This window comes from Phyllostomus hastatus, unplaced genomic scaffold, assembly GCF_019186645.2.
Source record: "Phyllostomus hastatus isolate PE091 unplaced genomic scaffold, TTU_PhHast_1.1 phas_scaffold_21, whole genome shotgun sequence".
Taxonomy (NCBI): Eukaryota; Metazoa; Chordata; class Mammalia; order Chiroptera; family Phyllostomidae; genus Phyllostomus; species Phyllostomus hastatus.
The window spans coordinates 38,371,940-38,393,848 of NW_025334017.1; the positions used below are offsets into that span (position 1 = coordinate 38,371,940).

General features: G+C 52.3%; 2 protein-coding genes, 1 non-coding gene and 1 pseudogene across 3 annotated transcripts in view; 1 reads left to right on the top strand and 3 right to left on the bottom strand.

Moving 5' to 3' along the window:
* The window catches only part of TBC1D31 (TBC1 domain family member 31), a 49,799-nt gene extending 48,404 nt beyond the window's left edge, over window positions 1–1,395 (top strand). The window contains exon 21 of the mRNA XM_045861101.1: window positions 1,038–1,395. Within this exon, the coding sequence (XP_045717057.1) occupies window positions 1,038–1,174 (137 nt within the window). The 3' untranslated portion in view covers window positions 1,175–1,395. The remainder of the gene's footprint in view (window positions 1–1,037) is intronic.
* A 3,248-nt stretch (window positions 1,396–4,643) lies between these two features.
* On the bottom strand, window positions 4,644–4,716 carry TRNAM-CAU. Its single transcript has one exon. It is a non-coding gene; the product is annotated as a tRNA-Met (tRNA).
* A 2,053-nt stretch (window positions 4,717–6,769) lies between these two features.
* LOC123833304 (mediator of RNA polymerase II transcription subunit 25-like) lies at window positions 6,770–10,871 on the bottom strand. Its single transcript, XM_045861436.1, has 2 exons — window positions 10,681–10,871; window positions 6,770–9,663 (listed from the first exon to the last, which is right to left on the bottom strand). Exon 2 carries the CDS (start codon window positions 9,472–9,474, stop codon window positions 8,641–8,643), a length of 834 nt encoding a protein of 277 aa, XP_045717392.1. The 5' UTR covers window positions 9,475–9,663; window positions 10,681–10,871; the 3' UTR covers window positions 6,770–8,640.
* Window positions 10,872–12,882: 2,011 nt separating this feature from the next.
* On the bottom strand, window positions 12,883–20,481 carry LOC123833001 (annotated as a pseudogene).
* Between the last annotated feature and the right edge of the window lie 1,428 nt (window positions 20,482–21,909).

Genomic DNA, 21,909 nt, shown 5'->3' on the forward strand with positions numbered 1-21,909 from the left:
TTAGTGTCGGAGGCCAGCGGTCTGAGAAGGTGGCAGTAGAAACCCTAACATCCACCTCTCCTTGAGCTTCCAGAGGCAAGTTTATAGAGCGGAAGCGCAGGAATTTCGGAAAGGGAATTCCTAGGGGGAGCACATAGGTGCTGTTTCTCTTGGGAGTAAGAGGAGGGGGGTCAGCAGCTTCTTCCGAGCCGGCTCCCTTTGTTCTGGCTGGCTCTCTCTGTCTCTCTCTCCCTCCCCGCTTGCATTAGCGTTGCTCTCCTCCCCCACCCCTGTAATTTATGGCCGGGCAACCTGTGTATTCTCTGACTGGGGGAAGAGGTGTAAACAGTTTGCTCTCAGGTGTCCTGGGTTAGAGGAGATAAGATTCTGCCATTTGCCAGCTGGCTGTAAATTGCTCTAACTATTTGGCCTTGTTTAATTTTCTTGTCTCAGTTTCTCCATTCCACTTGCCCAGGAATTTCGCTTGCTTTTTCATACCCTGTCTCACATCGATGCGGTTTTCCCAGGACATTGGCAATGGAAATCCTAGAATGGAGGCAGTGGAGGTGTTGTTACCAAACCCAGGCAGTAGGGGGGATCCTATTTTTCCCCCCATTTATTTGTACTTAGTCATTGGGAAGTGGTCATGGGGTGTACAGTATTAATTCGGGCAAATTGGAATGCCTCTTCTCACTAATTAAGTATCCTCGTGAGGAAACTCAGCTGTCGTTGCAAAGAACTCCCACTCTCTTCTGGTCAGGCTCTGTTCCTCATTGTAAAGGTGGTATCTCCAAACTGAAAAAAATGCTACGTAACCAAAAGCAGACAGATTGTCTGACAGCATTCATTCAGTTCAACAAATAAATGTTTAGCTTGTAAATGGAACAACACAGGGCCCGGTAATGAATATGTCAGTAGGCTTTTGTTTAAGAAATTTGGTTTTTAGAATATTTATTTCCTTATTGATTTTCACAACACCTTTACCTTTAGAGTAAGGGCTGTATCGTTGCTACCATCAGAACATTAAACGATTGTTCATTTTTCATTTTGTCTTCAAGTTTCTTTCAACCAGAGACACACCCAGTGTCCTCACACGCCGGACCCAGACCTGCTGGAGAGAGTGAGGACCCTCCGCCGGAGGCTCACCGCCCGCGCTCGCCACCCATGCCGGACGCCGCCTCTTGTGGCCACGTAGGCGGCTGGTCACCGTGACAGAGCCAAAGGCAGAAATACCTCTTTTGCGATCAATGACACTGATTTTTAGAGTATTTATTTTAAATTCCTGTAAAAATCAACCTTTTGTATAGAAAACTGTGGGTGTGAAAATTATGTTTTCCCTTAAATTCTTATGTTTTTTGGCTTGTGAGTGGCTTCTGGTACTTCTCACAATAAAAAAAAAAATTGCACATATTAAAACTTGTGTTAGGCTCTTTCAGGTTGTAAGAACCAGCATAAACCTCCGTAACTTTAGCTGATGGGGGTTCATTTTAAAGATAAAACAGAGAAAGAGCAGGAAACCATCTCAACAGCTGTCCGGCCAGGACCGAGAGAGAAGGGACCTGGCGGTGACGAGAGCGCCCACGCTGTGGAGTGGCCGAAACTGCAGCCCTCTGTCCCCACAGCAGCAGCAAGGTCTCCTCTCCGCGTGTGACCCCACCGAGCTCTGCACACCGTGCTCCCAACACGGGAGTCTGCCTGCTTCTCCTGAAGCCAAACTCCTCTCCCCTCTCCCGCCCTAGCGCAGCGCCGGTCTGCCCCATCACCGTGGGCGAAGTAGTAGTTCTCCAAACTCATTTCCAAAAGGGGGGTGGGAGTCACTCATGGACTTGATGTGAGTATTAAATAAGATAATGTACATAAAGTGCCCGCACAGTGCTTGACGCAGAGTAATGTGCAACACGTAGGCATCCTTTTTTCTGGCTGTCACCAAACGCCATCTTAATGATAAACCAAATATTTTCAATAAGCAAAGTGCTCTTTTTGTCCAGCAGTCAAAGTTCTAAAGTGTCTTTAGAACAAAGTTCCATGCCAGACATTGGTTTCCTGAGAGCACTTTCCCCAGCTTCATTTTCTGTTGGTGTCCAGGTAGTTCCACCCACGCCCTGCTGGTGTGATTGGGAGCAGGAAGTCCCCAGAGGGAAAGGGTGTGTAGGGTATCATGGGAACTTCGGTGAACTAGAATTTGCTCAGCTGAAAGCATTCAAAGTCTGAAGTGTGATTCTCAGGGATGTAAAGAACAGCATAAGGAAGATAGTGGATAATATTGTAATAACTATGTATGGTGCCAGGTGGGTACTAGACTTACTGGGGGGATCACTTTGTCAAGTATATGATTGTCTGAGCACTGTGCTGTACCCCTGAGACTAATAATGAATGTTGACTATAACTGGAAGATAAAATACTGTGATTCTGCCAGCCAGAATCAGGTATATATTACCAGTTTCCGACCCCTAGTTCAGGTCCTCTTTGACTAGAGTTCACACCTTTACTCGACTGGTTTGGCAACGACACATACATCTTTTTTATAGTATTACAATATCTCATATTTTTTAAAGTTTCTGTTCATCCAGTGCAAGAGAGTTACGCATACCCTCAACCAAATGAAGAGATTCTTTTGATCTCCGTTTTCTCTAAGCCTGCAGTTCTCCCGATAATCATCTTGATGAAGTCACAGCCTTAGCAGATTCCAGACACATGACTGACTCTCTGGTCCCATGCGCTTGGGCTGACATTTCAAATGTTATCAGATTTCATGCAATACATTCCTGATGGTGCCTTCGTGCTTCTGGACATTTCTATCCTCCACCTGACCTCAATTTCTTTACCATTTAAATTTTCTAGGAACTCAACAAAGTTTGAGGTTGGCAAAAATTCTTCCCACACTGGCTATATTCTAATAGTTTCTCTCAAGCACTCCCTTGAGTTTGTTAAAGCAGAGAGTTTCCTGAAGGCCTTTTCTTATTTGTTACATTCATACATTTCTCTTTGGTGTGAATTGCACAGTGTTGGATAAATTTGGGGCTTTAGCTAAATCCCTGTGCACATTGACTACACTTAAGAGTTTCTCTGCAGGATGAAGCGGTAATGATGACTTACAAGGACTGCCAAAGGCTTGATTTACGAGTATGGGTGCATTTATCACAGATTCTGGACTGTTTAATTTCTTATCACTCTGGGTTCAACCAGGAGGCAAGACACATGATCATTTGAACAGGAAAAGTTTACAGAGTAAACTAATAACTAAATATGCAGTGAGGATTCTAAAGGGTGAGTAGGGCTGAGGGAGAGTAAAGAAAAACTCGGAAAAAGGCTCCCTCCCTCCCTCCCCCAAGGCTCAGGCTCAGAGTTCATCGGGGAAGTAGTTGCAGACCACTGGATAGCAGGGGGTTGCTGGGTGGCCGGGGCCAGAGCTGGCCCACAGTCCCCAGGTCTCAGGAAGTAAGTCTCCGTCTGGGATGCAGGCCACCCAAGGCTGTTGGGTGAAAAGCACCTAAGAGTCGGGGAATCAGAACCCTGAGAGCTGTCGAAGTGGAGTGCACACTGGCCAGCACAGGCCATGTCCAGAGGGCCACAGGGAACCACCTACTGGGGCACAGGTGAACCAAGAGTGGCAGACACCAGGTGCTCAGACTGCATCGGGGCTCTGCTGCTGGCACCAGACCTGGAATATGCCATGCCCATGCTGGGGGCGGGGATATTGCAGTAAAGTGGTCAGTGGGCTGAGACTGTGAAGTCACTAAGACATTGTGAGCTCTGAGCACACGGCTAGGGCAGAGCACCCCTGGGTGGTCCCACACACTTGCACCACTGATGAAACGGGAGCAAGAATAATCAAAACCGCTTTGGAGCTAAGAAGGGACGCTCCTTCTCCCTACCTGTCCTCCAGCACCCCCTACTGACAGTTTAACGTGGGGCGCATTAAGAGAAGGTCTTGAAGAATCCAGTCGGGTGTTGGGGAGCAGGTACTAAAGAGTGCATCTGAGTTGAGAGGCAGTAAGATACCTGGCACACTCAGGCAAGGAGCTCTAGCAGTTTACTTGACAGAAACGTGGACTCAAGTTGGCCTCTGTGTAATCAGGTTGAGAAGTGCAGAATTTCCCTGGCATGATGTAGATGAAGGTACCCAAAGGCTTAGGAAGGGAGGAATGTAGGAGTGCATTTATCATCACACATGAACTTCTCACTAACTCCGGGCTGTGCACGTCCCCCGCGAAGGCCAAGGGTGGGACGTGGGACAGCAGGGGTGGGCCCTCCTGGCAGCCCCGCCGCCGCACGTGGTGGTGGTGATGGGGTTCTTCCAAAGAGGCTCAGCTGTGTCCAGGCACAGCCGGCACGGGGTCACGGGGCAGCGTTAACAAGAGTCTCGCCCCCTGTTAACGTCATGCGCCCTCCTTAGGTTCGCTTCTCCGACCCGGGCCCAGAAAGCCGGGAGGCTGCGGAGTAGCACGGCAGAGTCGGGGGTTTAAAGTCAGTGAAACTTCCCCGCTCACGGTACTTCGGAAAGTAGAGGCTGAGGCCAGCGTCAACTGATACACCGGTGACCCCAAAGTGGAAAAGTGAGGGCGCCTGGTGTCTCCTAGTCCCACAGAGGGGCAAACAAAATGCCCCTTTTCAACAAGAGGGCGGACCCAGAAGTTACAGTCTTCGGAGGAAGAAAAGTATTGTGCCCCGTGTGAGGATCGAACTCACGACCTTCAGATTATGAGACTGACGCGCTACCTACTGCGCTAACGAGGCACCTACAAGCAGGCTTCTGCTGTACTGTAATGAGGCTGTCTCGGCAGTCCTGTGCGCATGCTCAAAAAACCGTGCTTTTTCTTTCTTTCTTTTTCTAATTGAGTTCAGGGGCAGGATTCAGAGTTACCGGCCCCAGCGCCTGCCTGGGAGGATCCCTGGCGGAACCGCCCACCCGCGCTCGGGTCTTCCCCCTCCTGCGGGTCTGTTCATCAATCGAGAAACACTGAGCCTTGCCAGACGGCGCTGCGCTGGGTAGCACGGGTAGAAAAGGAAAAAGGCAAGACCCCTGCATCAGTAAACTGATTTTTTAAAGATATAGATATATATAGTGCTTACAAAGTGTTTGAGTATTTGTGATCTCGGGAAACACTTATTGGGCACCTACTGTGTTCCGGACCCTGTGCATACGCTCCCAGTCTCAAACTGTTGGAGGGGTTGCGCAGAAACACCGTGATTTGAAAATACACACTTCCATACGCACACTATTTCGGTCCCACTGCAGACCCCGCCCCAGACGGGTCCTCAGCTCCTCCCAGCGCTTCAGGCCAAGGCCGCTCGTCCTAGAGGCGACTGAAGCTCCGGAAAAGACCCCTGGAGACACAGCCCTTCGAGACCCAGCCCCAGCATCGGGGAAGCGCCACCCCCATGGTCGCCACCATCCCCACCCCTCCCTCCAGGCCTCTGCCCAGCTCACTTAAATACACTCATAGTTAAAGGACGCTTGAAGGAAGCTTGTGTGGGTTTTATCCCTAACACATGTTAAACACATAATTATTAAATAAAAATACTCCTACCATCTAAAATCAGCCAGACTGAGGCACACTTAGGACTTGTATAATTTCGCTGTACGTAAATTTTACCTTTAAAAGGGTAAATTTAAAATGGCAGGCTTATAGAAGACCTTGGGGAGTGTACTGGTGTCCACACGTTTGAAGTGCTTCCAAAGATAAGACGGTTTAATGGGTCGACGGACCTAAGGACAGAGACTGCGAGTAGTAATATGCCCACGTAGATTTAGGTGGTGGGTGCACGGATATTCATGATGCTATTCTTCCAACTTCTGTTTATCTGAAATTTTTATTATAAAGTACTGGGAGAGTTTTTAAAACCACTCAGAATTTGGGAGATAAGGTGGGATGTTAATGGCAACGAGTGTAAGGATGCAGAGAAAATGTCATCTTAAGAAGCACCTAGAATTCCTGGGAGTACGGGAACAGCTAAACAGGTGGGGGACACCCCTGGAGTGGGAGGTCTGTGAGATCCAGGGCAGGTGAGCCCACCCCACCCCCTGCCCCAGGTAGCTAGTGGAGGGGTTGGCTCCCTGGAGCACCCTAATGTCTCCTTAGAAGTCCTGGATGCAGGCAAGTTGTACTGACCCCAAACCTCAAGGATGGAGTGGAACTTGCCACCCTCACGGTCCCCACTGGGAATCCCACAACCTCCCAACCCTGGACAAAGCTCTCCCACCCTTGCTCCCTGGCAGGACAACCCCACTAAGAGGTGTTCTTGGGGCAAAGTTACTAAGGCCCCCAAGACCTTCTTGCAGGCAGAGGAGTGCAGAGGCCCAGGCCAAGGAACCAGAGGAAACCCACAGGCACACACTCAGGAATCCTTGCAGGGCCCACTGAAAACTCGGGTGGTCACGGCAGTTTCACCCAGATCTTCAGGCCCCAGAAATGCTGACTGATGTGTGAATCAAATCCCACTGTCCCTGTCTCCCATAATTACAAACTCGTGGGTCCAGCAGTCCCACAACTGGGTGTCCCATAAGCGCTCATCCACGGCCAGTAATTCCCTGAAATCATGTCAGAGCTGGAAATTAGAAACAGCTCGTGTCCATAAACAGGAAACTGGCCCCAAGAACACCTTCCCAGTTCTACACAAGAGTGGATTCTCTAAACCTGACACCAATGAATGAGAGAAGGGGGGGGCAATGCATATTCACATTTGCTAGTATTTGCACACTAAACCTCTGAAAGGATACACAAGACCCTAAGGTCAACCATTAATGTGTGGTGGGGCAGTGGGAACAGCACACTTGGACACAGAAGGATGAAGACTTTTAAAATAAACTTTATTACTTTAACAGACTTACAGAGAAATTGCAAAGATAAGAGCTCCCATCAAGCCCACCCCCGGGCTCCCGTATCAACATCTTCCGTGAGTATGGTACCTTTGTTATGATGAACCAGCTTTGACAGGTTGTTGACTGAAGTCCCTCCGGATTCAGATTTATTTTCCCCAAATGCCCTTCGTGCTCCAGGACCCACATCACACATAGTGGTCACGCCTCCCTGGGCTCCCTCCGCTGTGACACTGTCTAAGGCTTTCCTTGTTTGGACAACCTTGATAGTTTTTTAAGGACACGTCAGGTTATTTTATAGAATGTTGCTCAATTTGGGAATTTGATATTTTTCTGGGATGAAGACTTTTCACTGTATACCTTTAAACAGTCAAAAAAAAAGCTGAACTATGTTCATCTATTTCCTACTCAAAAATTTAAGTAATTTAAAAGAGCTATACTGCGGGAACTAGGAAGAAAAGGGAAAGAGGGAGGAGGGGAGGGGAAAGGAAGAAATTAAAACAGAGAAGAGGGAGGGGGGGAAGGAGCAGGAGGGGGAGGGTTCCGTGAGGGGCAGCCCAGCCTGGGCTCCCACTCTGGCCAGTGACGCCCAGCTCCCAGTCCTGGCCTTGCCTGGCAGCCGAGAGAGACCCAGTGTGGAGCGGTCGCAGCCATCCCCAGCGGCTTTGGTTTGTCCCTGCACTGGAAGCAGAGAAAACAAGCATAGTCCTTTTGGTACTAGGGAATCCTCGGACCCCAAGTCCTGGGACAGACGCCAGGGAGAAAAAGGGGCCACCACTCGGTCGGAGTCTAGACACTGAGTGCATCACCACCCTGCCTGCGAGGTACCTGGCTGGGTCCCCACATAGGGGTGACCACCAGCACCCCCAGCCTGTTTGTGGAAGGTATAGACCACATGAGCAGAGGGGGCAGTGCACACATTCCGCTAATACTTGTGCCACCAGTTTTCAAAGACTTCTCTGATCACGTCGGTACAATGAAACGCACGTGTGCTTCTTCACTGCGCTGCAGAGTCTGAGCAGGTGCCCTCAATTGAGTCCAGAGTAACGGGAGGTCAGTGCCACAGGCCACCAGGGGGGCAGGCTCAGAGGCTCCTGCAGGCAATGGCTCCTACACCTGGCCAGTAGTGAGTGACTGGTGGCCCAAGACCAGTGGGGGTGTGGAAGACCCCCCCAGAACAAGCACTTCCCACCCCAGGTCTTTTGCAAGGGTTGTTCTCTCTACCTGACAGTGCTTTTCCACCATCAGGATCCTTTCTTAAGTGCTTTATAAATTTTTCTTTTAAAATTTACACAGAGTAAGCTTTACCTTCTTTGCTATACAAGTCTGAGTTTTGACAAATCGAGTACAACCACCCAGCTGTGGCCCGCTCCTGCCCCCGCCACCCACCCAGGCCTGCCCTGGACAGCTTCCCCGCAGGCTCCACTGCAAGGTCAGGTGCTACTGAGCTTGGGGGGTCTGGAACCCACTCACCCCGACTCCCTCCAAATGGAGCAGGCCCAGGTGCGGTGGGGGCAGCAATGCAGAAGCCCCTGGTGGCGGAGATGGGGGAGAGAGGCCTGTGGTGGGGGCACTCTGATCTGGGGCCCCAGGGGGTTGAAGAGGAGGCTCCGCAGTTAGTTGGTGGCTGACCCAGGGTTCTGGGGCCCAAGGACAGGTCCAGGAGGGCCTTAGGCAGTGCCTGCACAGAACCCTGGGGCTGGGGCTGCGCTCTCCCCTCAGAGGCCCCCACAGTGCCCTGAAGCTCAGGCTGCTGCGGGCAGAGCTGGAGCAGATTCGAGGTCCTGGCCCGGTCCTCCAGAATGGGCCCCAGGGCAGGGCAGGACAGGGCAGGGCACCTTCTAAGCCCCCATCCCGCTCTGCTGCTCCAGCTTCTGCTGCTGAACCTGCTTGTAGTTGATGATGGCCTGACGGAGGCCGGTGACGAAGGCCTTCTGGTCGTTGGGGATGACGCCCACGAAGATCCTCTTCTTGGATGAGTACTGGAGCATGAGCACACGCACTTCACAGGGGGCCGTGCGGGGGAAGTGCACGCAGCCCACGAAACCGTTGCGCAAGACACGGTAGAGGTCTCGGTGGCAATCCAGGTCCTTCTCGGTGAAATGGAACTGGACCATCCTCGAGTTGCGGAACACGGGGCCCAGCGTCGCCAGCAGTTGCTGGGGAAACAGATGCATGTATAGCTTCTGGGGCCACAGCTCTGTTTTCAAGTTCTCACTGTGCTTCACAAAGACCTGGCAAGGCAGTGACCGCATCACCCTGGTGCTGGGGTCCACATAGCCGGGTTTGGGCTTCTTGTGCCACTCCAGGACCCCATTCCAGACCATGGGTTTGTTGGAGGCCAACTGCTGCCCACCAAGGGCCAAGGCCCCTAGTTGGGCTGGGGAAGGGCCACTCACCCCTTCTTCAGCCATTGTGTCTTCTGAGGGCGGAGCCCCAGGCTGTACAGCGGGCGCCAGGCCCTGACCAGGGGCCACTGTGTTCTGAGTCTTTTTCATTGCTTCCATGTCCTTTTTTATGCTGATGAAGTTCTCTCTGAGTTCATCTACTCTTCCCCTCAGTTCATTGAGCATACTTATAACCAGTGTTTTGAACTCCGCATCTAGTAAATTTCTGGTCTCCATTTTGTCCAGTTCTTTTTCCAGAGCTTTGTTCTCTTCTTTGCTTTCGGTCATGTTTGTTTCCTCAAGTGGGCAGCCGCCCTGTGTGTTTCAAAGTTATTAGGTAGAGCTGCTTCGTCTCCTGGGCTTGGGAGATGGCCTAAGGTAGCAGGTGTCCTGCAGGCTCCAGTGGCTCGGCCTCCCCAGTCACCCAAGCTGGGCACTCCAGGTGCACACCCTCCTGTTGTAGTTGAGCCTTGACTGCTGTTGGCACATGAAAAGGAGGGGTTTAGCCCCAGGCCAATTGGCTGCAAGGACTGCCTGCCACCACCAAATAAGACCAGCTGTGCAGGGCCCACCGACAGAGCAGGATTACTCCAGCAGGGCTCTGGTGCCCAGTGAGCTCACCCCTTGAGCATGCCCCCCGTGGAGGTTATGGGGTGCTGACATGATCTGAAGCTGTCTACCAGGTGCACTGGCTCTGGGGCCTCCTGGGAGGTGCAGACCAAAATCAGCCACTGCCTGTGTTCTTCCCAAGTGCACCAGGCTAGACCTACAAAGCAATCTGCAGATGGCTATTTGGGCTGGGCTGGGAGGTACCCAGGGGAGGCCAAGCTGCAAACCACAGCTGGCTGCAGGTAGTGCTGGGCCTGGGGCCACTTAGCAAGAGAAACGAGGCACGCTGAGGCCAGATGCGGCGCCTTTGAGAAATTTTAGCAAGGTCTTTAGTGCAGAGAGACCATTCTTATGGCAAAGCCACTGCAAACAGTTTGCGTAGGCCCAATTTTGGGTGGGGCGGAGAATCAGATATGGCGCCCGCCAGCCAGCTCTGTGGAGGAAGGGCTCATCAAAGAACAATGGCGTCTGCCAGCACTTTTGTCTGGGAGAGAGTTTCTCGGCCTCAGCTCTCGTCCTGACGCCAGACAGTTCAGTTCCTTTTCATTTGTCCCTGGCGCCCTTCGAGCTGCTCTCCCGATGCTGGAACCCAGAGCAAGTGAGTCGGATTAAGTCCGAGCGCCGGCCCTTTAAGGGGCACGGCGGAGATTCCAGCAGCGTTTCAGTCCCCCTCAGCCGCCAGTCCCGCTGGTTTTTGCAGCCGAAGTTATGGGGACTTCTCTTCCAGGCACTGGGACCCGGGGCTGGGGGCCTGGTGCGGGACTGCGAACCCTCACTCCTCTAGGGGGACCTCTGCAGCCGAGATATCCTCCCCCCCACCCCCCCGATTTTGACCCACCACACGTGGCTGTGGGACCAGCGATTCGTCGTCTCTGCCTCACCTACCAGTCTCGATGTGCTCTCTTCTTTAAACCTCTAGCTGCATGATTTCCATTCCGCTAGACTTCAGGCGGTTCTGAACGACGCCTGTTTTTGCAGCTTCAGTGCAATTCTGATAAGGCTGATGGAGCCAGGCTCCTGTTTTGTGTCCGAGATCGCGTCCCCGAGATCTCAGCCGGGTTAAAGGTCCCCTCCTCCCCGCAGCCTGATAGGTGTTCCCCTCCGCAGTGGCTCCTCCCCTCCCGCTCCGGGGGAGGGGGACGGATGACGGCACTCCCTCTTCCGGGCTCCTGTATTCTCGGAACAACCTGAAGGGGTCAGTATGACAGTGGCCCCTCACTTGCACACGCGCAAGCGCAGTGACAGGGAGGTGCAACCCGAGTTCCAACCGCTGGTAACCGGAGGCAGGATTCCATCGGAGCCAGATGACTGCGCTGGCCCCTCATCCCCAGCGGCAGTTCCCAAAAGTGTTTCCTCACTTTGACACCCCTTAAAATAATTTTGAAAAATATCTATGCACTACCCTGGCTGGCTTAGCTCAATGGATTGAGCGCGGGCTGAGAACCAAAGCATGGAAGGTTTGATTCCCAGTCAGGGCACTTGCCTGGGTTGCAGGCCATGACCCCCAGCAACCGCACATTGATGTTTCTCTCTCTCTCTCTTTCTCCCTCCCTTCCCTCTCTAAAAATAAATAAATAAAATCTTTTTTAAAAGATATCTACGCACTTCCTTGCATCATGTTCAGTTGATATCTCAACTTTCTCATAAATTTAAACAGTTACAAAGGATGTGATTTCCAATACATTGTATATGCTAATTAAAAAATAAATAAAACTGCCTATATGATTTTTAACATGCATCCAATGAAACTGAAATATCCCATGAATTCCATACAAGCCATAACCTATTTTAAATATACATGAATTAGCTCCTCTTGATCACGTATTAAGTTTATATTAATTCCCCCAAACTTACACTTCTAGTCCACTTCCTCCCACAGAGTTTTATTCTCATACATTTAGACTCATCCTGGCCACGGCTATTCCCAGAAGTCATGCCAGAACGCTAAGTAATTAGAAACAGCTGGAGTCCATAAGCAGGGAACTGGCCACAAGAATGTTGTTTTTCCAGGTGTAAACAAGAACAGTGGACTCTCTAAGCCCGAGACCAATGAGTGAGGAAAGCCAGGCAGAGCTGGTGGGGGAGGGTGCCCCCGTTTCTGTAAAAGGGGGTCAGGGGCAGGTACTCACATTTGCTAGTGTTTGCACACTAAGCCCCTGAAAGGATACACGGGAACCTAAGGTCGACAAGTCAGCGATGAATATGTGTGGGGAAGTGGGAACCGTACACTTGGACACAGAAGGATGATGGCTTTTTTAAAGTAAACTTTATTATTTTAACAATCATAGCTTTACAGAGAAATTGCAGATAGAGTTCCCATAAACCCCACCCCCAGTTTTCCTTATTACTATCATCATCTTAGGTGAATACGGAACTTTTGTTACAATTAATGAACCAGCTTTGGCAGGTTGTTGGCGGAAGTCCGTCCGGATTCAGATTTCCTTCTTTTCCCCAAAATGCCCGTTGTTTGCTCCAGGACCCACATCACACGTAGTGGTCACGCCTCCCTGGGCTCCCTCCGCTGTGACACTGTCTAAGGCTTTCCTTGTTTGGATGACCTTGTTTGGACAGTTTTTAAGGACACATCAGGTATTTTATACAATGTTGCTCAATTTGGGAATTTGATATTTTTCTGGGATGAAGACTTTTCACTGTATACCTTTAAATAGTTGAAAAAATAGCTGGATTATGTTCCTCTATTTCCTACTCAAAATTTTTAAAAAGCTGAGGGAACTAGGAAGAAGAAAAGGGAGAGGAAAGAGGGAGGAGGGGAAGGAAAGAGAGAGGAAGGAGAGGCTTTGGTGTGGGGTGGCCCTGCCTGGGGCTCCCACTCTGGCCAGTGACATCCAGCTCCCAGTCCTGGCCTTGCCTGGCAGCCCTGGGACCCGCGTAGAGGGGTCTCCATCATCCCCTAGCCAGCTTTGGTTTGTCCCTGGACTGGATGTGAGAAGAACAGAGGCTGGAGAGTCCTTTCGATACCAGGGGTTCCTTGGACTGGAGGCTCTGGGAAAGGTGCCAGGGAGGGGCAGGGGGGGCAGCCTGCCCCGTTTGGAGGGAGCCAGGGTGAGTGGGTTCCAGACCACAAGCTCAGTAGCATCTGACCTTGCAGTGGAGCCCGTGGGGGAAGCTGTGCAGGCCAGGACTGGGTGGGCGGCAGGTGCAGAAGGGGGGCCAGGAGGCAAGGGCTGTGCCAGGCCCTGGTGTGGTGGGGGCAGCAATGCAGGTACCTCTGGTAGCTGGAGGTGGTGGAGGGAGGCCTGAGGTGAGGGCACCCTGGTCTGGGGCAGCCATGGATTGAAGAGGCTCTGCACTTGGGGTCTGGCCCCAGGTTTCTGGGACTGGAGGATAGGTCCTGGAGCGGGGCGTGCTGGAAGCTGCTCAGGGAGGGCCTTGGGCAGTACCTGTTGGGTGGGGCGGGGTGGGGCAGGGCGGGGCAGCAGCCTCTGGCTGTGGCTGCTCTGAGGCTTCAGAGGTTCCCACAGTGCCCTGAGGCTCAGGCTGCTGCAGACACAGCTGGAGCAGATTCTTCCAGGGTCTGGCCAGTCCTCCAGAATGCACCCCAGCCCATGCGGTGCCTGCCATACCTGCATCCCGAGCTGCTGCTCCAGCTTCTGCTGCTGAACCTGCTTGTGGTTCAGGAGGACCTGCCAGAAACTGCTGGTGATGCTGCTCTGGCCAGAGGGGATGAGGCCCACGATGATCTTCTTGTATGCACAGGAGCACAAGTAGGCACACTTTGCCAGGGTGGGGTGGGCGTGTGGGGGAAGTACACATTGCCCACAAAGCCCTGGCCAATGAGGTGGTGGAAGTGTTTGAGCATCTCTGGGGCCCTGTGGGTGAAATGGAACTGGATCTTCCTTGAGTTCCGGAGCACAGGGCCCAGTGTGGGCAGCAGCTGCTTGGGGATGAGATATGTGATCAGCCCCTGGGGCCGCTGCTGTTTTCAGGTTGCATGCATGTTCCACGTAGACCTGGCAAGGCAGTCAATGGGCCCTGGTGTTGAGGTGCACAGAGGTGGGTTTGAACTTCCTCGGCAAAGTGTAGACCCCCACAACTCTAGGACCCCACTCCAGCCAGGAGTTTGTTGGAGACTGCTGCCCTCTGAGGGCCAAGGCCCCTACCTGGGCTGGGGGAGGGCCACTCACCCCAACTTGGGCAGCCTTGCCTGCCATGGGTGGAGCCCCATGCTGCGCAGCAGGCACCAGGCCTTGACCAGGGGCCAATGTGGACTGGGTCTTTTTTACGGTTTCCAAGTCTTTTTCTACACTGCTGAAGTTCTAAGTTCACCTACTCTTCTCCTAAGTTCATTGAGCATACTTATAACCAGTGCTTTGAATTCCGCATCTAGTAAATTTCTGGTCTCCATTTTGTTGAGTTCTTTTTCCAGAGCTTTGTTCTCTTCTTTGCTTTCGGTCATGCTTGTTTCCTCAAGTGGGCAGCCGCCCTGTGTTTGTTTCAAAGTTATTAGGTAGAGCTGCTTCGTCTCCTGGGCTTGGGAGATGGCCTAAGGTAGCAGGTGTCCTGCAGGCTCCAGTGGCTCGGCCTCCCCAGTCACCCAAGCTGGGCACTCCAGGTGCGCACCCTCCTGTTGTAGTTGAGCCTTGACTGCTGTTGGCACATGAAAGGGAGGGGTTTAACCCCAGGCCAATTGGCTGCAAGGACTGCCTGCCACCACCAAATAAGACCAGCTGTGCAGGGCCCACTGACAAAGCAGGACTTACTCCAGCAGGGCTCTGGTGCCCAGTTAGCTCACCCTTTGAGCACGTCCCCCGTGGAGGGGGTTATGGGGTGCTGACATGATCTGAAGCTGTCTACCAGGTGCATTGGCTCTGGGGCCTTCTGGGAGGTGCAGCCCAAAGTCAGCCACTGCCTATGTTCTCCCCAAGTGCACCAGGCTAGAGCTGCAAAGTAATCTGTAGATAGCTGCTATTTGGGCTGGGCTGGGAGGTGCCCACCCAGGGGAGGCCAATCTGCAGACCACAGCTGGCTGCAGGTAGTGCTGGGCCTGAGGCCACTTAGCAAGAGGAATGAGGCACGCTGAGGCCAGATGCTGCGCCTTTGAGAGATTTTAGCAAAGTCTGAAGTGCATGCCAACACAGGCTACGTAGCCTGGAAAAGCCACTGGGAACAGCTTCAGGAGACCTGACTATTGGGTGGGGTGGAGACTCAGATATGGTGACAACCTGGTGGCTTTTTGAAGGAAGCACTCATCAAAGGAACAATGGCTTCTGCCAGGTCCTGATGCCAGACAATTCAGTTCCTCCCCATATGTCCTGGCGCCCTTGGAGCTGCTGCTCTCCGGGTGCTGGAACTCAGAGCACGTGAGTCCGTGAAGTCCGAGCGCTGGCCCTTGAAGAGCAACTGCCTGGGACTCCAGGAGTCCTCTGTCTCCCTCAGCCTCGAGTCCCTCCAGTTTCTACAGCTGGAAGTTACAGGGACTCCCCTTCCCAACACTGGAACCTCGGGGTGTGGGCCTGGTGTGGGGCTGGGACCCCCTGCTCCTTTGGGTGCACCTCAGCAGCCAAGATACCCCTTGCGATTTTTATCTGTCACTGGTGGGTGTGGAACCCGCCAGCTCCACGTCTCCGCCCCACCCACCAGTCTTGATGTGGCTTCTTCTTTAAATCTCTGAATGGGTTTCCGTTCAGCTAGTTCTCAGGCGGTTCTGAATGACGGTTGTTCTGTGGCTTCGGTGTAACTTTGATAGGGCTGTGACGGGGATGGCTTCTTTGCCTTCCTTGCCTTCCTCAGCCGGGTCAAAGGCCCCCTTCTCTGCCGAACCTAACAGCTGTTTCTTCCCTCAGTTGCTCCCCCACCCCTTATCTGGGGGAAGAAGGCAAGTCTTCCTCTCGGCTCCTTTACTCTGAGAAAAACCCAAAACCGTCACCGGAGGGTCGTGCTGGCCATGGCTCTTCCACCACCAGGTGACCCAGGGCTGGCCAGAGGGCCCCTGGCCAGAAGGAATGTGTTGTTTTGGAAGTGGATTGTAAACTCCCTCCTTATCCCCTTTTGGGGGTGGCTTCCAGTCCTGTTACTGCTTCTTGACCTTTTCTTTCTGCACATACACACGGAGATAACACTGTTTAGAGTCACGGGTAGGACACGTGCCTCCTTTATCTGAGACACGGAGGCGTGGCCCTGCTTCCCTGTCCCGCCCCCGACCGTGCTCCCTGTAACGTGGGTAACAAAGGCTGCGCCTGCCCCATCCAGTCCTCCTTGTGGCTCTCTCGGCTCCTCCAAACAAGCAATCAGGATCTCAGGGCTCCGCCTCCTGCGCTGCAGTCACTGTCAGGAAGACCCTTCACTTACAGATGCCGAACTCAGAGTGACCTGCCCAAGTTCAAGCCTCTGGTAGCAACAGGCAGGCCTCCATCCTGAGTCAGGCTGCGCTGGCCTCGCATCCCCAGCGGCACGACCCAAAAGTGTTTCCCCCCTTTACGCCCCTCAAGATAATTTTGAAAAATTTCCTTGCATTTCCTTGTGTGATGGTCAGTTGGTATCTCAACTTGCTCATTATAAATTAGTTGCAAAGGGTGCAATTTCCAATATATTACATATGATGATTTTTTTAAACTGCATATATGATTTTTAACATGCATCCAATGAAATCGAAACATCCTGTGGATTTCATGGAAGCCACAGCCTGTTTTAAATACACTCAAATTAGGACTGGTCACGTGGCTCAGCTGGTTAGAGTGTCATCCCAACACACCAAGGTCCTGGGGTTTCACCCCTGGTCAGGGCACACACAGGACTCAAGCAATGAATTCCTAAATACAGTGGGGCAACACACTGGTGTTTCTCTCTCTCCTTTTCTCTCTCTAAAAAGCAATTTTAAAAAGTTTAAATATACATAAATTAGCTCCTCTTATATATTTGTTAAGTTTACATTTATTCCCCACAACTCATATTTCTAGTCTACTTTTCCCTACAGAATTTTATTCTTATATAATACCTATTTTATGCTGGAATGATTACTAATTACCCCAACATACCTCTCAGCAACAAAATGATATACTTAAATTGAAACCTGTTTTCTGTGAACATAAGTCTCTGAGTGTCAGATTTTTCTTTTAGTTGACATATTGTTATTTATATTAGTATACAATTAAAAAACATAAATCTATTTATAGTTTGAAGAATAATTATTAAATGTAAAAATGTAAATTTTTTTAAAGATTCTATTTATTTATTTTTAGAGAGAGGGGAAGGGAGGGAGAAAGAGGGAGAGAAACATCAGTGTGTGGTTGCCTCTCACGTGGCCCCCAACTGGGGACCTGGCCTGCAACCCAGGCATATGCCCTCCTGACTGGGAATTGAACCAGCGACCTTTCAGTTCGCAGGCTGGCACTTAGTCCACTGAGCCACACCAGCTAGGGCTAAAAATGTAGAATTTTATTAAAAATAAATATTCATGAAATCGATTCACCTTTTAATCCTGCTTAGCTCACATATCCATGGCCACCTGTTACTTTTTGCTAGAACAAGATGGGATGCAGTATTAATGCTATTGTATTATTTCATATTTACAGATGTAAATGTTGAGAATTTCAGATGAAGAAATAAAAGGACATGGAAGAAATTATGTTTCAGCACTAAAACTCAATTTCTTAAACAATTTCAAGCTATACCCTAAAAAAAACCACATCTCATCTCTCTATCAACTTGATGAGGTCCTCTTTCAGTTGTCAATGGAAGCCACACGGATGAGTCACAGGGTCTTTCACTTTCTCAACTTCTGAACCAATGTGTTGGATTGAACATTCCCCTACTTGATTTGCAGTGCTGGAGGTTTCCACACCAAAGCAGTGAGACCCCGAAGGCTGGGGAGCCGCAGGAGGGAGCAGCAGCCTGACTCGCCTACAGCAGCCCTTTGTCCAGGCGACCAGTCCGTGCCCCTGGTCCAGCTGACACTTGATGGGGATCGCTGTGATATGACAGGCAGCAGAGGCTGTTGTAAGCCCATTTTACAGAGTGGAAAGGACATGTGTGCGCATGAGGAGACCGGCTCAGGGCTGGCTGAGCAGGGTAACTTAATGGAAACATGTTGCAAATTAGTCCTCTCCCCTGGCTCTGGATGGACGCAGGTAGCCAGATCCCCTGGGAAGCCCACAAAGCAATCCAGACCCAGGGTGATGAGAGTGCGTCCTGGCCGATGGCTGCAGAGACCCAGAGGAGGGAGCCAAGTGGAGACACCTTCTGCAGGGACAGCCAGGGTAAAGAGAGAAGCCAGTCACCACAACTCAGGATGAGCAATGTTCAGAATCACCCTGGTGCCTGCCACCACCAGGAGGGAAAACAGGAAGGAGGTGCCTGCTGGGGAGAGCCCAGTAAATTCTGTTTGCGTGTTCTGGATTACACACATAACATGTGCTCCTGATACAATGCACGCATACCCACCGCATCAGTCAGCTATCGCCATGCTACTGCTACTTAACACATCACCCCAAACTTAATGGCTTAACCACAAACATGTTTTTAATAGCTTCATTGAGATATAATTCACATACCATACAATATATCCATTTAAAGTATGCAATTCAATGGTTTTGGTGTGTTACATTATTATTTTTTACATTGTGGTAAAATAAGTATAACATGGACTTTACCATTTTAAGTGCCCAGCTCAGTGGCATTAGTACATTTGCAATGTCGTACAACTATTACTGCTATCTATTTCCAAGCCTCTCCATCCCCCAAGTGGAAGCTCTATGCCCACTAAGCAATAACCACCCACCCCCTTCCCCCCAGCCCCTGTAGCCTGTAATATGCAGTCTGTGGATTTTCTTATTCTAGATATTTCATGCAAATAGAAGCATGCAATATTTATGTGCGTGTGTGTGTCTGGCTTGCTTCACTCAGCACACTCAGCATAGTGCTTTCAAGGTAAGCATGCATTTTCCTTGCCACAGGTGTGTGGGAGGCTGAGCTAGCTCCGGGCTGAGGTTGGGTTCAGCTCTGCCCATGTCTTCACATTGTCCTGCGACCAGCCCTTTCCCAGGGTATGTTCTTCTCACCGAAGGTCACAACGGCCCAAGAGACCAAGCTATGCCAAGGGAGCACATCTGCTCTCATTAGCTCCATCTAAACTCCATTGGCCAAGGCAAGTCTCCTGGCTGAGTTCAGCATCAATGGTGCAGGGAAATACTCATATAGTTGGCCCATCTCGGGAGAGGCTGCAAAGCCTGGGCAAGGGAGGGAGAGAAGAACTGAGAATAACCAGATTGGCCACACGTGCAGACATGCACAAGTAAACGAAGTCCCCCTCATACCACCCTCGCCCCTCATCCCGTTTCCTCTCCGGAGGGAATCACTGAGATCAGCATCATATTGTCCTGGGACTTACTTGCCCCAATCAACAGTAAGCTGTGCACTCTCCTCCTGCCCGTACACATAGACCTTCCTCGTTGCTTGCAGCCACAGCAGAGACTGGACACAGACACACAGAGGAAGACCAAGTGAAGATGCGGGAGGAAGATGGCCCCTCCAAGCCAAGGAGAGGCCCTGGAAGAAACCAAGCCTTCCAACACCGTGACCGCAGACATCCGCCTCCCGAACGGCGAGGGAGCACATTTCTGTTGGTGGAGTCCCCAGTCAGTGGTGCTCCGTTGCCGCAGCCGGAGCTGCTCCAGGTCTTCGGTCTTCTGACTCCGGAACATCTGATTCCAGGAGCGAGTGCTGAAGCGGGCATTCCCGCAGTGCACCTGGCCGATGGCGGAGGTCTTAGGGACCCGGACTTTGGCCCACTTGCGTGCGGCGGCCCCCCAGCTGCACCGGGGACTCGCCCACGTGCCTGAGGGCGGAGCCCCGGACCTGCGGGAGACGTCTGCGCTGGGGCTTTCCTGGCTGTCAGGAGCCCGAAGTTTTCTTTTCAACCCCCACCTCGCCCTCCACTTCCGTCGCAGTCGCACCCACGGTCACCATGTCACCTGCTTGGCACGGGTCACAAGCAGGTCGCACCTGCCTTTCCTCAAACAGTTCTCAGCTGCCACTGCTCCGTTTGGAGGACGTCAGGGTGAGGGGCTTCCAGACCCCAAGCTCACCATGACTGTCATCTCTCTCCCAGTTCTCTCTGCCTTAAAAAAATGGTGATGAAACACATACAAAATGCAGAGGGGGTCAGGAGGCTGGGTGAGGGACAAGGTCACTGGGGAAGCAGGGGGCTGGGGAGAAAGGCCCGTGGGGCGGGGTGGGGGGGCTTGCGGGTGGTGCTTCAGGAGGGGGCAGAGGCCTCGCTGGCCGGGCCCCTTTCCCAGCAGGACTCAGTGCCGTGGTAGGACTTGGCTGAGGGCCATGTGTCTCATCTCCTTTTTCTGGCTCTGACAAGCCAGAGGCCAGGGCGCAGCCCGCTGGGCAAGTCCAGGGAGGTTCAGAGAGGCCGCGTGGAGGGAGGGAGGGAGCCGAGCTCCACAGACACGCCCCGTGGGAAGCAGCCTGTTGTTCTTTGTCCTCCATCCAGGGCAGCGGAGGCCACAGCCTCCCCGCTCCATTCTGACTGGCCGTGTGGATGTGTGAGTCAGCCTGTTGTTTCTGGAAGGTTCTGAGAGTCATTGCTCTGAACGGTGCTGACAGAGCTCTGAGAAGGAAGGCCTCACCCCTGACCACAGTGCGGCCAGAGCGAGCTGTTGCAGGTGCTGACCTGGCCTCGTCTGGGTGCTGTGTGCCAGCACCAGTAGCTTCCGCCATCGCTGAGATACAGGCCGAAGCCCTTGTCTGCCCCCTTGACTTCTGACCTCTCGAGGTCACCCCTTCCCACCCCTCACCACCCCCCACACAACCTCTACTCTCCCTCCCGCCTCCCCCAGCTCATTCCTCCAGGGCCTGCCTGTCGGGATCTCAGGGAGGTTCCCCTGGGCCAGGGCAGCCTCTCTGCCCCGGACTCTCATGGCTCTTACTCCCCTGACCTCAATGCTCATCCCAGTTCAAGGTCTTTCCCACCGGACCGTGGGGACCACCGCCCACAGGCTGTGCTGTCGGCTGTGCAGAGCCTGCGGTGGGGCCCAAGCATCTGGTGATGGAGGAAAAGGCTTCTCATCGCTGCTGTCACTGCTCGTCTGCCTCCCAGGGACTGTGGTTGGCGCGGGTCTGTGTCCCCTACTGCTGGTCTGATCGAAGACCTGCCCCCTAGTTCCAGAGACACACGGACTCTGATCCAGGAACCAAATGGGCCTTCCCATGAACTGGCTAGAAAGGGCCGCTGCCCACTCTCCACATACAGGTGGGAAGGACGGCGAGGGCCCCTAGCCGGGGGAGAGGAAGGGGTTACAGCACTCACCCCACAGGCTCTCCTACTCTGCCCCCCTGACAGGTGAGACAGGTGGTGGTGGGTGCGGTCCCAGCAGCCCTGGGGCCCCCAGGAGCTAGGCCTGCCCCTACCCTGCACAGCCCTGGAACGGGACAGTGGTTTTGCTTTCAGTTCCAACAGGTGTAATGGCAGTGACAGGGGCCGCCCTGTATGTCCTGGCCCCCCAGACTGTGTTAGGTACCCAGAGTCACGAGGCCGCGCCTTCACAGGGCTAATGGGCGCCGTGGTTCTAACCCGCGGGAGTCAGGAATCCAGGGGCTGGGCTGCTTAAACATTCATCCTCCCAAATGTTATCACCCAAATCTGCTCCCGCACCTATACTTCAAACATGACATTTGTGCCTGAAATTGCACAACCACATTGTGGCGAAGTAGCGTCATCTGGCTCATGATTTAAGGCTTAGAGACTTTAACTACTTTAGCGACAGTCTGATGGCTAAAGGGAAAAGGTCTGATTACAAAGGGGCATTTACCGGGAGGTCTGGGCACCTCACACATACATGCCCCGGAGGCACTCAGTAAGTGTGAGTGGAATGAATGAATGATGCAGAGTTTGTCATCATGAACCTGTGGGTCGTTTTCTACTCAGAGATTTGTCCCTGATTATCACACAGAGCAGGTTTTTGCTCATTGAAGGGAAGCAGGGAGTTGGCCACAGTGAACTGATTCACCCTTACAGTCTTTAAGTCCATAGAGCCAAAGAGGGGTGCAATCCAGAATCTTCTAGAACATTGCTTTTCTCTGCAAAGGGAAATAGTCAACAAGGGCTGGCATGGGTGGGCAGTACGTGTAGAAGGAAAACAATCCACT

Coding starts and splice junctions, on each gene's coding strand:
- LOC123833304 (XM_045861436.1), bottom strand. CDS start 9,474: ATGACCGAAAGCAAAGAAGAGAACAAAGCTCTGGAAAAAGAACTGGAC.